The sequence below is a fragment of the Ovis canadensis genome, chromosome 13, assembly GCF_042477335.2.
Source record: "Ovis canadensis isolate MfBH-ARS-UI-01 breed Bighorn chromosome 13, ARS-UI_OviCan_v2, whole genome shotgun sequence".
In the NCBI taxonomy this organism is placed as follows: domain Eukaryota; kingdom Metazoa; phylum Chordata; class Mammalia; order Artiodactyla; family Bovidae; genus Ovis; species Ovis canadensis.
In genome coordinates this window covers 66,943,941-66,957,029 of record NC_091257.1, presented here as the reverse complement: position 1 = coordinate 66,957,029, position 13,089 = coordinate 66,943,941, and the positions used below count along the sequence as shown (strand labels likewise).

Below are 13,089 nucleotides of genomic sequence, written 5' to 3'. Positions count from 1 at the left end.
CACTTAGATCTCTTTTGAGCTTTTTCAAAACACTGGGTTGCATGTATGCAAAATTCCACTCAGACAGAATCAGATCCACCCCCAACCCTACTCTAGTCTTTCCGTGGGAAGCAGTCAGGATAGAGCAGTCTCAGCTGAGCACACCCAGCTTTGAGCCCAGCCCTGGAGTAGCGCCACTGCCAGGTGTGGTGAAGGGTGAAAAGATCATCCACGACAGCAGTTACATGGTAGCCTTTCTTATTTTGCTCTTAAAACTTGCCCCAAATGAGGACACACCATAAACACATACTTACCTTCCCTGATTATTCACAGCATGTATATGAAAAGCCATCTTGGAGCTGTAGACCCAAAACAAAATAAAAGTCAGTCTGCTTTTGCGACCACTGTGTGGCAAGCTCTCTAAACACCTGCCACTGCAATGCACCTGTGCTGGGCCCTCATAGCCCCAGTGAGATATGTCATGTCCCTACGTACCCTAGGGTTTCATGCCATCAGCAAATGTGGGTTTAGTGTTTGACTCCAGTCATGGCCCTGCCTCTGTGCAGATTCTCAGGACTATCTTGACTCTTGGACAGAGCACGAGAGAACTACGTGACTACTGCCCACAACAGATTGAGAGAACCTCTACGTGCCCCAGGCCTCTGGCCCATGGCCCTGACATAGTCTCCTGATCCTCTTCCTCTCTTCAACACCTGTGCAGTCAAGCTGCCATCCCTGCTTAGAGCCAGACTGCTACCCACAATCAACTGCTGCTGTATAATCAAGTCAGGACTTCAGAACTGAGGAATAACCAGATAACCCTTTTGGCATCAACTCTTTTTGTAAAAGAAGTTTCTAAATTGAATTGTTTACTTTTTCGCTGTAACAAATGCTGGTCAGTCATATGCTAACTGCCCTTGTTCCTCTTGGGAGAATTTGCTAATCTGATGCAGTTTGAGAGAAGCGACCATGTGTAGAGAGAAGTGGAGTTCTAGAGTGGAGAACTGGCTTGCGAAGATTCTTCCTATTGCCTGGGTGTTCTCCTCTTGTTCTTTTCTCTAGCCAGGGTGGGACACTGGCCCCCCAACCCCAGCCCCATGTAGGAGACCATGGGATTGAGGTGGCTTGCCCTAGAAAGGCAGAGTTTTCTAGGTAAGGTCCCGAGGACAGGAGGAATGGATGACTCTGCCAGCCATGCCAATGGTAACAGAAGAGATCTCACTGAGACAGCAGCTATCATTCACTTTTCCAATCACATTACAGGGCAGGAGTATGACGAAACATGCACAGAGAGCTTCCTATCTTGCCCAAGTCACCCAGCTGGAAAGCAAAGGAGCTTCCTTAAACTCAAGTCTGTCAGGAACAGATAGTACAGGTCAGCACACAGCCTTAAGAAACCAAACTTCCTCTAGCCTTCTCTTATGGCCAGAGATATGAGCCACAAAACCCAGAAAAAAGGACAGGAAATCTTAAGCAAGCCTAAAGCTTTGTGTCAAAGAGTTCTGGCTCATTCCCGCTCACTCCTGGAGCTGTAGCAAAAGAATTCTTGTTAGTTTATTAACTGACTTAGTTTTCTAAATGTTCCTTCTCACTACCTAGGGCTGTAGATATAAGAAAATGTGGGGCATGGAGCCAAGGTATCACAGGGCACATCCCAGAAGTGTTATTTATTAAAAATATTTATTTGCTTGGCTGTACTTAGCTGCAGCACATGGAATCTTCTATCTTTGTTGCAGCAAGTGGAATCTAGTTTCTTGACCAGGCATAGAACCTGGGCCCCTTGCATTAAGTCCCTCCAGAAGTATTTTATTTTTATCTATTAGCTATTTTATTTTTGGCTGTTCTGGATCTTCGTTGCTTCATGGGATTTTTTTCTAGCTGTGGTGTGCAGGCTTCTCACTGCAGGGGCTTCTCTTGTGGTGAACAGGCTCTAGGGCACCTGGGCTTCAGTAATTGTGGCTCTTGGGCTCTAGAAGCAAAGGCTCAGTAGCTGTGGCACACAGGCTTAATTGCTCCAAGGTATGTGGGATCATCCCAGGCCAAGAATCACACCTATGTCTCCTGTACTAGCAGGCAGATTAATTTACCTCTGAGCCACCATGAAGCCACCTTTCCCCTCCACCCCTCAGAAATATTCTTAAAGAAACTTTCTAATATTGGTGTCTTTTGTCTTCTTTGCAAAAAAGTACATCAAATGGTCCTAATATGGGACAGAAGGTTGAGTGGACTGGGTTCCTGAAGGTTTAGCGATGGACAAAGACTACACAGAGATCCAGGAAGCCAAATTCCTAGATCATCTAGACGCTGAGACATGGCCAGGCTCAGGGGTTTCTACCATCTGAGACGCAGATAAGGCCTAGGACAACTCTCTTCTAAGCAGTGACCATTTTCATGTGTCCAAGGCCCCTCATCATCACCACTAACAAACCTCACCATTCATGTCCCCAGCTTCATCTTTTTAACCTTGGAATCCACATCTGTCTGTTCTAGCACTGATATGTCTCCCATTCCAGCCTAATCAGCATGTCTGACTCTGAAACAGTTCCTCCATCCTTGGCTTCTCAAATAAAGCCCCGATCATGAAAGACTCTCCTTCATATACTAATGACTTACCAGAACATTCCTCAAAGGGGAGAAAGAATATCAAATACATGGGAGAAAGTTTTAAAAACACAAACATTAAATAATAGTTTTTATTGATAATATAGGCCACTGCTTACCACAGAGCTGCCTTAAACTGCATCAACTCTACGGAATTTAACCCAGATCCCAGGGTCTGCTCAGCTACCTCCTTGGCCTGTAAAACCAATAATAAAACAGAGACAATTAGCTTTCACAGCAGTAAAGAGTATATTCAGCTATGAGGAAAGGACCCTTTTCACATTTGGCCAGGAGAACACTGCCCATCCTCTTTGCCTGACTACTCTGTATGTATCAATAAATTAAAGTGAAAACATCTTGTTAAGGGGAACAGGTACCTGGTTGGTTCAGGCTGGGTACACATGTTGTTCAGTTGCTAAGTAGTGTCTGACTCTTTGTGACCCCAGGATTGCAGCATGCCAGGCTCCCCTGTCCTTCACTATTTCCTAAAGATTGCTCAAATTCATGTCCATTTAGTTGGTGATGTTATCTAATCATCTCATCCTCTGCCATTTCCTTCTCTTGTGCCTTCAATCTTTCCCAGCATCAAGGTCTTTTCCAATAAGTGGGCTCTTTACATCAGGTAGCCAAAGTACTGGAGATTCAGCATCAGTTCTTCCAATGAATATTCAGCATTCATTTCCTTTAGGATTGACTGGTTTGATCTCCTTGCTCTCCAAGGGACTCTAAAGAGTCTTCTCCAGCACCACAATTCGAAAATATCAATACTGTGGTGCTCAGCCTTCTTTATGGTCCAACTCTCACATCCGTACAGGACTACTGGAAAAACCACAGCTTTGACTAGATGGACCTTAGTCAGCAAAGTGATATCTTTGCTTTTAAATATACTCTCTATAGGTCTGCCATAGTTTTCCTTCCAAGTAGCAAGCATCTTTTAATTTCATGGCTGCAGTCACCATCTGCAGTGATTCTGGAGCCCAAGAAAATAAAATCTGTCACTGCTTCCAATTTTTCCCCTTCTATTTAGCATACAGTGATGAGACTGGATGCTGTGATCTCAGTTTTTTTAATCTTGAGCTTTAAGCCAGCTTTTTCACTCTCTTCTTTCACCCTCATCCAGAGGCTCTTTAGTTCCTCTTTACTTTCTGCGATTAGAGTGGCATCATCTGCATATCTGAGGCTGGGATCTTTCTCCCAGCAATCTTGATTCCAGCTTGTGATTTATCCAGCCCAGCATTTTGCATGATGTACTCTGCTTGGATATAAAATAAGCAGGATGACACTACACAGCCTTGTCATAATCCTTTCCCAATTTTGAGGCAGTCAGTTGTTCATGTCCGGTTCTAACTGTTGCTTTTTGACATGCATATAGGTTTCTCAGGAGACAGGTAAGGTGGTCTGGTATTCCTATCTCTTTAAGAATTTCCAATCTGCTCTGATCCACACAGTCAAAGGCTTTAGCATGGTCAATGAAGCAGAAGTAGACATTTTACTGGAACTCACTTGCTTTCTATATGATCCAATGAATGCTGGCAGTTTGATCTCTGGTTCCTCTGCCTCTTTGAAACCCACCTTATACATCTGGAAGTTCTTGGTTCATATACTGCTGAAGACTGGCTTGAGGATTTTGAGCATAATCTTACTAGCATGAGAAATGAACTCAACAGCATGGAAGTCTGAACATTCTTTGGCATTGCCCTTCTTCGGGATTGTAATGAAAACTGACCTTTTCCAGTCACATGGCCACTGCTGAGTTTTCCAAATTTGCTGGCATATTGAGTGCAGCACTTTCACAGCATCATCTTTTAGGATTTGAAATACCTCAGCTGGAATTCTATCACCTACACTAGCTTTGTTTATAGTAAAGCTTCCTATGGCCCCTTTGACTTCACACTCCAGGATGTCTGGCGATAGGTAAGTGACCATACCACCATAGTTGTCTGGGTCATTAAGATCTCTTCTTTATAGTTCTTCTGTATATTCTTGCCACCTCTTCTTAATCTCTTCTGCTTCTGTAAGTTCCTCACTATTCACATGGAAACACTTCATTCAGGCAGGTTGGCACTGGAACCTGATCTGATGAACTGTAATCAGCTGGGATGGTGCCATTATGAGGCCTGGAAAAATGCTTTCTCCTCCCCTCTCCCTGGCCCCTGGGGAGGGACCACTCCCCTCAGTATTTCTTGCCTAGATGCTAAGAACATGCAAATAAATAGTTATAAAAATCAGTTAAAAAACAAAGGTGCAGAATTGATATCAAAGAATAACCTGTTATTTTGCATAAGCTTTCAGTACAAGGGCTGAGAAATCCCAAGTACTGGGGGATTCAAGTTCAGTGAGGAGGGAAGATGGCAAGGAACTGGTGAATAGGCTACAGTCTCTTTGACATCTACAACACAACCTTTTCAATGTCAAATGATTTGCTTCAGGAGAGGTCCTATTGGCAATGGGAGGAATTAAGCCAACTCATCTCATCTGTTACTGGCTCAGATATAGAATCCAACTCAGCATGGCAAGTTAACCACAAACAGCAAAAAAGAAAATGGTCAGAGAAAAAGAACATACATGCCTATCAAGGAGAGGCAAGTTAGATTTTCTAGTGTTTAGTTAATTTTTTAAAACAAAGAATTATAGGAAATCAAACTATGTAGCTCAAAACAAACTGATCTAACTTTATTAAAAGTCATAGCAGAATAATCTATATTTAATTTTTTAACTTTTGAAATCAATTTCAACTACTAAATAAACAATATACTATAGATTGATTTTTTTTAAACACAATCAGGTATTTACAAAGAACTGCTAATCAGCTGTCATTCATAAGACAACAGCAGATCCCAGGCATCACAAGCTTAGTACTCTTAACACATCTCTTTATCTGGTGCCCAAGCTCACACACAAAATTAAGTATTAAAAGGTGTCCAAAGGTAAAACAAATGGATAAAAAGTTTCACATTAAAATAAGGAAAGAGAAATGTGGTATTGAAATTACCTTTATGAGACTGGAAGTTTTAGCATAACATGCAATGGCAGCCAAAACAGCCTCAATAACAGTAGCATATACCTGTGACAAGAGCCTACTTTAAAAACAAAAAAATAAGGGTTACCTATAGCATCACAAGATTTCATCAAAAGCTGCATGCACAAAAAATGACATTCTCTAAGAAACTGGTTTTGAAATAGAGAAGTATAAAAACAGAATTTGTTGATTTCTAGACCTTTTAAAAGCTGTGTGCCCCATTCCAACTTTTACTTTGCTCTTGTTAAACCATGATAAGAATCAGCTTTTTTTAAAAAATTATTTTTAATTGAAGGATAACTGGTTTACAACACTGTGTTGGTTTCTGCCATACATCAACATGAATTAGCCATAGGTATACCTATGTTGGGGAGAAGGCAATGGCACCCCACTCCAGTACTCTTGCCTGAAAATCCCATAGATGGAGGAGCCTTGGTGTGCTGCAGTCCATTGGGTTGCTAAGAGTCGGACATGACTGAGCGACTTCACTTTCACTTTTCACTTTCATGCTTTGGAGAAGGAAATGGCAACCCACTCCAATGTTCTTGCCTGGAGAATCCCAGGGATGGGGAAGCCTGGTGGGCTGCAGTCTATGGGGTTGCACAGAGTTGGACACGACTGAAGCGACTTAGCAGCAGCAACAGCATACCTATGTCCTGCAGAGGGAATGGCAACCCACTCCAGTATTCTTGCTTGGAGAATCCCATTGACAGAGGAGTCTGGTAGGCTACAGTCCATGGAGTCTCAACAGTCGGACACCCCATCCCACCCCTCTAGGTTGTTACAGAGCCCCAGTATGAATTCCCTGAATCATACAGCAAATTCCCATCGGCTATCTATTTTACATATGGTAGTGTATATGTTTCTACGTTATTGTCTCCATTCCTCCCACCCTCTACTTCCCTACTGTCCACCTCCCATCCCGCCCCATGTCCATAAGTCTGTTCTGTATGTCTATGTCTCCCGTGCTGCCCTGAAAACAGGTTCATCACTATCATCTTTCTAAATTTCATATATGAGTTAATACACAATGTTTGTTTTTCTCTTTCTGACTTACTTCACTCTGAGAATCAGCTTGTCCTAATTCTGCTCAAAAGACCAATCCTCCCTGTTTGTGATTCAACAGAAAGTGAAAGTGATGTCGCTCAGTCGTGTCCGACTCTTTGCGACCCCATAGACTGTAGCCTACCAGGCTCTTCTGTCCATGGGATTTTCCAGGCAATAGTACTGGAGTAGATTGCCATTTCCTTCTCCAGGGGATCTTCCCAACCCAGGGCTCAAACCCAGGTCTCCTGCATTGTAGATAAGACACTTTACCGTCTCAGCCACCAGGGAAGTATTTCAACAGAAGAAAATGTCAACTACAAATTGCCAAGGGCATAGGCCATCTGTCTCTGAACCCTGTGCTGCGCAGCTGTTACCACTGACATGCCCTGAAGGCAGTCCAGGGTGGAGGTGAGGCATTCTGGTCCAAGGAAATTGGTGGAACAGGTCTTTAGATAATTTGGTATTTTCAGGAACTGATTCCAATCCTTGCATCTCCTCACATCTAGAAAAGTACTAAATCCCTTCATGGTGACATCAGCTCCTCGTGACTAGCAGAAAATCTTTTGTAAAGTTAGCTTGACTGCACTGAACTCATCCTTCACAAAAATTATATACATTGACCTTCCCCCACTGGCAATTTGGAGCAGTCTCTCAGAAGTATCTGAGCTGCTGTCTCCTGGGCTGCAGTCCTCATTTTGCCTCAATAAAACTTAACTCACAATTCTCATGTTGTGCATCTTTTTACAGTTGACAAAAACTGTATGAGTACTCTGACCCTCAAAGAGGACCTGAAAGGTGTCAAGACATAGAATTTCTGCTTCTCCAGGACCCAACCACACCACAACTTCAAGTAGTCTCCTCCCCTGCTAAGGGCTGGTTGCTACAGGAACCTCAGGGTAGGAGCCCTCAGGGGACAAAAGAGATTATCCCACTGTGAAGACAGCCTCCATTTAAATGCAAATTAACAGGTTGGTAGTTTCCCTAGTGGCTCAGAGGGTAAAGGGTTCACCCGTAATGCAGGTAGACCTGGGTTTGATCCCTGGGTCAGGAAGATCCTCTGGGGAAGAAAATGGCAAACCACTCCAGTACCTGTGCCCGGAAAATCCCATGGACGGAGGAGCCAGTAGGCTACAGTCCATGGGGTCGCAAAGAGTCAGACACGACTGAGCGACTTCACTTAACAGGTTGGTGGCATCTCTGACTCAATGGACATGAGTTTTAGCAAACTCCAGGAGACGGTGATGGACAGGGAAGCCTGGCATGCTGCCATCCACTGGGTCGAAAAGAACTGGACATAACTTAGTAACTGAACAACAACAGCCGTAAACCACTTTCTAAATATCAGATTTAGAGAACAGAGAATGCTTCTGAGGGTGTTAGGTAAAGAGTCCAAAATGGTGATTAAAAAGTGGCACTAAAGGGCAGATCAAGAAATTAAAAAGCCCACGAAAAACAGAATTTAAAAAGCCCGTGAAAAATAGAACAAAGGGAAAATCTATACCAAGGAACTTTGGTGGGAAAAACATGCCCAACACGCCCCCTTCCTGGATACAAGCCCTGACTGACATGAGCCAAAACAAATCAGACTCCAAGCACTGCTTAGGGGCAGGGAACAAGGACATAAAAAGAAAAACCTAAAATGGGGCAGGACCCACTCCTTTGGGGTAGGTCTGCTCTCACATCTTGGGGAGTGTATTTTTCATGTCGCCTGTTTAATAAATCCTGCCTATGTGAGCTTTATAGTCTGTCATTTTAATTCTTTACTGTGACAAGACAAGGACCAAGGAAAGAAACACACCTGACAAGGGGAAGGACCCCCTAGCCCTGCCTAATCTTGCTCTTCTTATCTGACTTTGCACTTCCCAAAGCCATTAGAAGAAGGGTGTTTTCTTTGCCAGATGGGGAATGTCATAAAGATCTCTAGAAAATCCCAACCTGGTTCCCTATTGGGTAGAGTTTTTCAATCTGCATTTTGGGCCAGCTAATTCTTTGTTGGTGAATATAGTCAAGTCCACAGGGTCGCAAAGAGTTGAACACAACTTATCAACGAAACAATAATTCTTTGCTGGGAGGTCTGCCCTGTGTATTATAGGATATTCAGAAACATTCCTGGCCTCTCAGTAGTACCCCCAGTTGTGACAACCAAAAATGTTTCCAGACACTGCCCAAATATCCCTGGGGGTGGGGGCTGGGAAGGGACTAGTGGGAGTGGTGCAGTAAAATTGCCCTTGGTTGAGAACCATTGCCTTAGGAGGAGACCTAGGGTCTCATTAGGATAATCACAGAGAGAAGGGGGCTTCCCTGGTGGCTCAGTACTGTCTGCAATGCAGGAGACCCAAGTTTGATCCCTGGGTCAGGAAGATCTGGAGAAGAAAACAGCAACCCACTCTAGTATTCTTGCCTGGGAAATCCATGGACAGAGGAGCCTGACAGGCTACAGTCCATGGGGTCCCAAGAGTCAGATACAACTTAGTGACTAAACCACCACCACTACCTGCAGAGAAAAGAGGCTCATTCACAAGGCCTCAAAATGTAAGGGAGGTATCTGGCAAGTAACTGTCTTATCTAAGAATATGCCTATGTTTAAGCCTGAGAATCCTATAACAGGTAAAGGAAGGCAAAAGGAGGGAGTTTGATAGCAGGAAGGATCAGAGAAATGATCTGGTCATTCTCATCTTATGGACAAAACAAGTGGGGCCTATAGCAGTGGAGTAAGTTGTCCACAGCCATAGAAAATGACACAGTTGAACTCAGGTCTGCTCTTAGCCTTGTGCTTTTCCACTGTGCCACACCACATTGCCAACTTCCTTCTTGGCTTCTACACCACACCTCTTCATTGCAGATAAGAGACTGAGGTTGGATAGAAGAAAATGAGAAACAACACATAACAAAATGACAGCTCTAAGGTTCAACATATCCTGAAGATTGTTGACTAGGCTACAGCAGAGGGGTATGTCCTGGTAAGGAAGGTGTCCAGCAGGGACACTGTCCAAGAGCTTGGTCACTTTCAGATATGACAAGAAGCCTCTACATCTCAACTCTAAGGACAAAGATTTATAGAGACCAAAAATATATAGATACCCTTCCTCTCTTCCTTACCCAGCTGAATTCAAATATCGCTCAGTACCATTAGTCAGGCTAACACCCTGCCTGGCTTTCTCCTATATAGACTTTCAGGCAAGAGTTCAATACAAAGCTTCCTGACTTCTGACTCATAAAAAGGCCTGGACCGGAGTCCAGAGACCCATGATTAGGGAAGGGCCTGCTCTATGCCTGGATAGTGCTGCTACTGCCTTCACTAGGACCCCATTAGGCCCCAGTTCCACTAGCCCTGTGACTTAACAAATCACCTGATGTGGGCCCAAGCACCATTTAACATCCGTCTCTGAAGTACAGTACCAATGGATTTGGTTTAGGCAAAATGTCTAAGGGTCCAGAATGAGGATCCAGGGCAATGGTTAAGCACAGCTGGCACGGAAGTACAAGCAGGTACAAAGCAAGATAATGCATATCCAACAACATATAAGAATGTGGTTGACTTGCTGCTAAAATAAAGAAAACCCACACAAAAATCTATACATACTGCAACTGCAGCTACACAAAACCTGTATGTATAATTTAAAAACAACAAAAAGATATACATTAAGATACTAATAGGCAGTGTCAAAGAGGAAGAATTACAGCTAATCTTATTTTTTTCCCTTTATTTTCAAATTTTCTAGTGTGACTATATTACTTTATATGTTTTGGACAGAGCCATATGGGTCCTACTCTAGAAAGTCTGATTTAGTGATTTTGAGAACTACTATAGATTGGGAAACATATCTTTTTAAAAAGATCCTTAAATGATTCTCTGTGGTCTGTCCCCTACCTTTGGGAAGCACAGACCTAACTAGTTTATGCCAGGATATCTAATTAGGTAATAACAGAACTCTAGTTAATGTTCATATTTCTGAAAGAAAATCCCTTTTGGAATTCAGAGATTCCTGAATTATTATGGACTGATTATGTCCTTCCAAAATCCGTATGGAAGCCCTAACCTTCAACGTTTGGAGGTAGGGCTGGGCTTTTAAAAGGTAAAGTTAAAGGCAGTCGTAAGGGTGGGGCCCTAATCCAATAGGATTCATGTGAGCCCATGAGCCGCAACTAATGAAGCCCATGCGCCCTACAGCCCAAGCCCTGCAACAAGAGAAGCCACAACAATGAGAAGCCCACACAATGCAAGAGTAACTTTCCTGCTCGCCACAACCAGAGAAAGCTCACTCTTTGTAGGGACAAAGACCCAGTGCAGCCAAAAAAAGAAATAAGTAAGGAAGCCTGGTTTTTCATTTAAAAAAAAGAAAAGAGTTATGGTATTTAAAGGCATGGATGTGCAGGTAGGAAGTCTCTGAGTTCTGGAGAGAGGAACAGATGGCAAACCTGGCAGAGTCTCTAGCCTAGACTCCAAGATGAGAGATGGGGCTGAGACATCTTGGGAGACTATACAGCTCTGCTCAGTCTTAAACCAAATGTCCTACCCAATGTCAATCTCAAAAGGAGGTAGATATGATGGTCTCAACTTCTGAGTAACTTAACTCTGAGAAAGAAAAAGTGCAATAGAAATGAAGACTTACATTTGTTCAGTTTTCTTGGGCAGTTTGTTGTCATCTCCTGTGAAAGAGGACCATTTATTATGAATGTGAGATTACAGGAAATGCAAACACTTTACAAGGAGACTAGACATCTCCTTCCTATTTTGAAGGAGATGTCAAGGACTGTATTTTTTTTCTTTTAAGTTAAATACTGTACAAGTACAAATAATAGTGAAACCTAGCTTCTGTGAATATCCTCCTAGACCTTTTTCCTGGACAATGATCTTGACAACACACTCAGCATCACCACTAAATACCAAAGAAGACATGTGGAATCTTCAGCTTCAGAAAGTTTCTGCCTCTATATTTAATTTTTTCTAAAAAGAAGGTGTAAGTAAACAGGCTCAGTTCTACCTCATTTTTTCATCTCCTTAATTCAACTCAAGTCTTGTTATGTTCAGAATTTCCCAGCTTACATAAAAATAAAAACTCTCAGGAGAAAACCTGGTTTCTGATGTACTCTCCTCTGTGGACCAGTGCTGGGATCCTCATTTATTCTTCTCCATGTCTCTTTGGATGTCTGTTGCTTCTGGTTAGCCCAGCAAGGAGGACAGCTTCAGTCAGCCTAGACTTTCAAAAGCACTGACACTTGCTCCTGTCAATGTTCCCAGCTTATGGGTACCCTTCTACTGTGACTCTTCCTCACTGTTCTCATAAGAATAACAGGCACCTGGCTGAGTCATCCAAGCTCCCACTGCAGCCCATATCTCCCCCCACTATCTGCAACTGCAGCTGACTCATCTTTGCCTTCCCTCTGATACCAATTACATGGTCTTACATATGATTAGAACTAATATATACTGAGCTGATAATTATTCCTCCTGAAATACACTCTGTGTGAAACGTGTTAGGCAAAACTATCCACTTGGAACCAGAGAGGGAATTAGAGGCTATAAAATGTGTTGCTGAGGAAAGTAGTAAATCCTGAGTCCATCTCTAGTTCATGGGAGAATAGGCAAGCTGGTGAGACAACTTACATGGACTTACCCAAGTAAGGAACATAAGTAGCTCCAAAAAAGTATGTTCTTGAACAAGCCAAGGGTCCCTTTGGTGAAACACACTGTACTACCTGGATGTCAGAAAAAAAAGTGAAAAAGGAGGAGGGAATTTAAAAAGCGTATAATTAATGGAAATCCATTTTATTTTACCAATAGCTGATTTATTAATTTTTAAAGGCATCCGACGCAATGGACCTGAGTGTGAGTAGGCGCCAGAGTTGGTGACTGACAGGGAAGCCTGGTATGCTGCAGTCCATGGGGTCGCAAAGAGTTGGACATGACTGAGTGACTGAACTGAACTGAAAGGCATAGGGGAAAAGGTCACCTTTAACTGTTCTTTTCCCAAAGATATCTTTGGTGTGTTAACTTTGGTTATTTTGTGAGGTTGCTGTTGGGTCAGCCCAGGATGCTAAAAAATTAACAATTTAGAAGGAAACTGAACTGAACTGAACTGAAGTCGCTCAGTCGTGTCCGACTCTTTGCAACCCCATAGACTGTAGCCTACCAGGCTCCTCTGTCCATGGGATTCTCCAGGCGATAGTACTGGAGTGGATTGCCATTTCCTTCTCCAGGGGATCTTCCCAACCCAGGACTCGAACCTGGGTCTCCCGCATTGTAGACAGACGCTTTACCATCTGAGCCACCAGGGAAGTCCTGATTAGAAGGAAAAGAAGATGAAATGTGCTTAGGTTTTGACTGTCATTAATATTTAGTCCAGACCTTTCACAGTGAGGACCTTGGTTGACATGATATGTAGATGTGGAGGGGCAGCTACAAACTCAGGAAAGAGGTGATACCCAGGCCCCCACCTTCA

The 13,089-nt window shown here is 43.1% G+C and overlaps 1 protein-coding gene across 7 annotated transcripts in view; it reads right to left on the bottom strand.

Moving 5' to 3' along the window:
- Positions 1-13,089, bottom strand: part of DNAAF9 (dynein axonemal assembly factor 9) — a 173,396-nt gene that overhangs the window by 78,176 nt on the left and 82,131 nt on the right. For 5 of the 7 annotated variants that reach the window (XR_011248201.1, XM_069548086.1, XM_069548088.1 and 2 more), the window contains 5 exons: positions 12,265-12,346; positions 11,260-11,296; positions 5,573-5,660; positions 2,700-2,776; positions 294-338 (listed from right to left, as the gene is read on the bottom strand). Coding sequence is in view for 6 of the 7 variants with exons in the window: in XM_069548086.1 (XP_069404187.1) it covers positions 294-338; positions 2,700-2,776; positions 5,573-5,660; positions 11,260-11,296; positions 12,265-12,346 (329 nt within the window). In the remaining variant the exon portion in view is untranslated. The remainder of the gene's footprint in view (positions 1-293; positions 339-2,699; positions 2,777-5,572; positions 5,661-11,259; positions 11,297-12,264; positions 12,347-13,089) is intronic. The other 2 variants (XM_069548087.1, XM_069548089.1) reach the window with 1 other exon arrangement.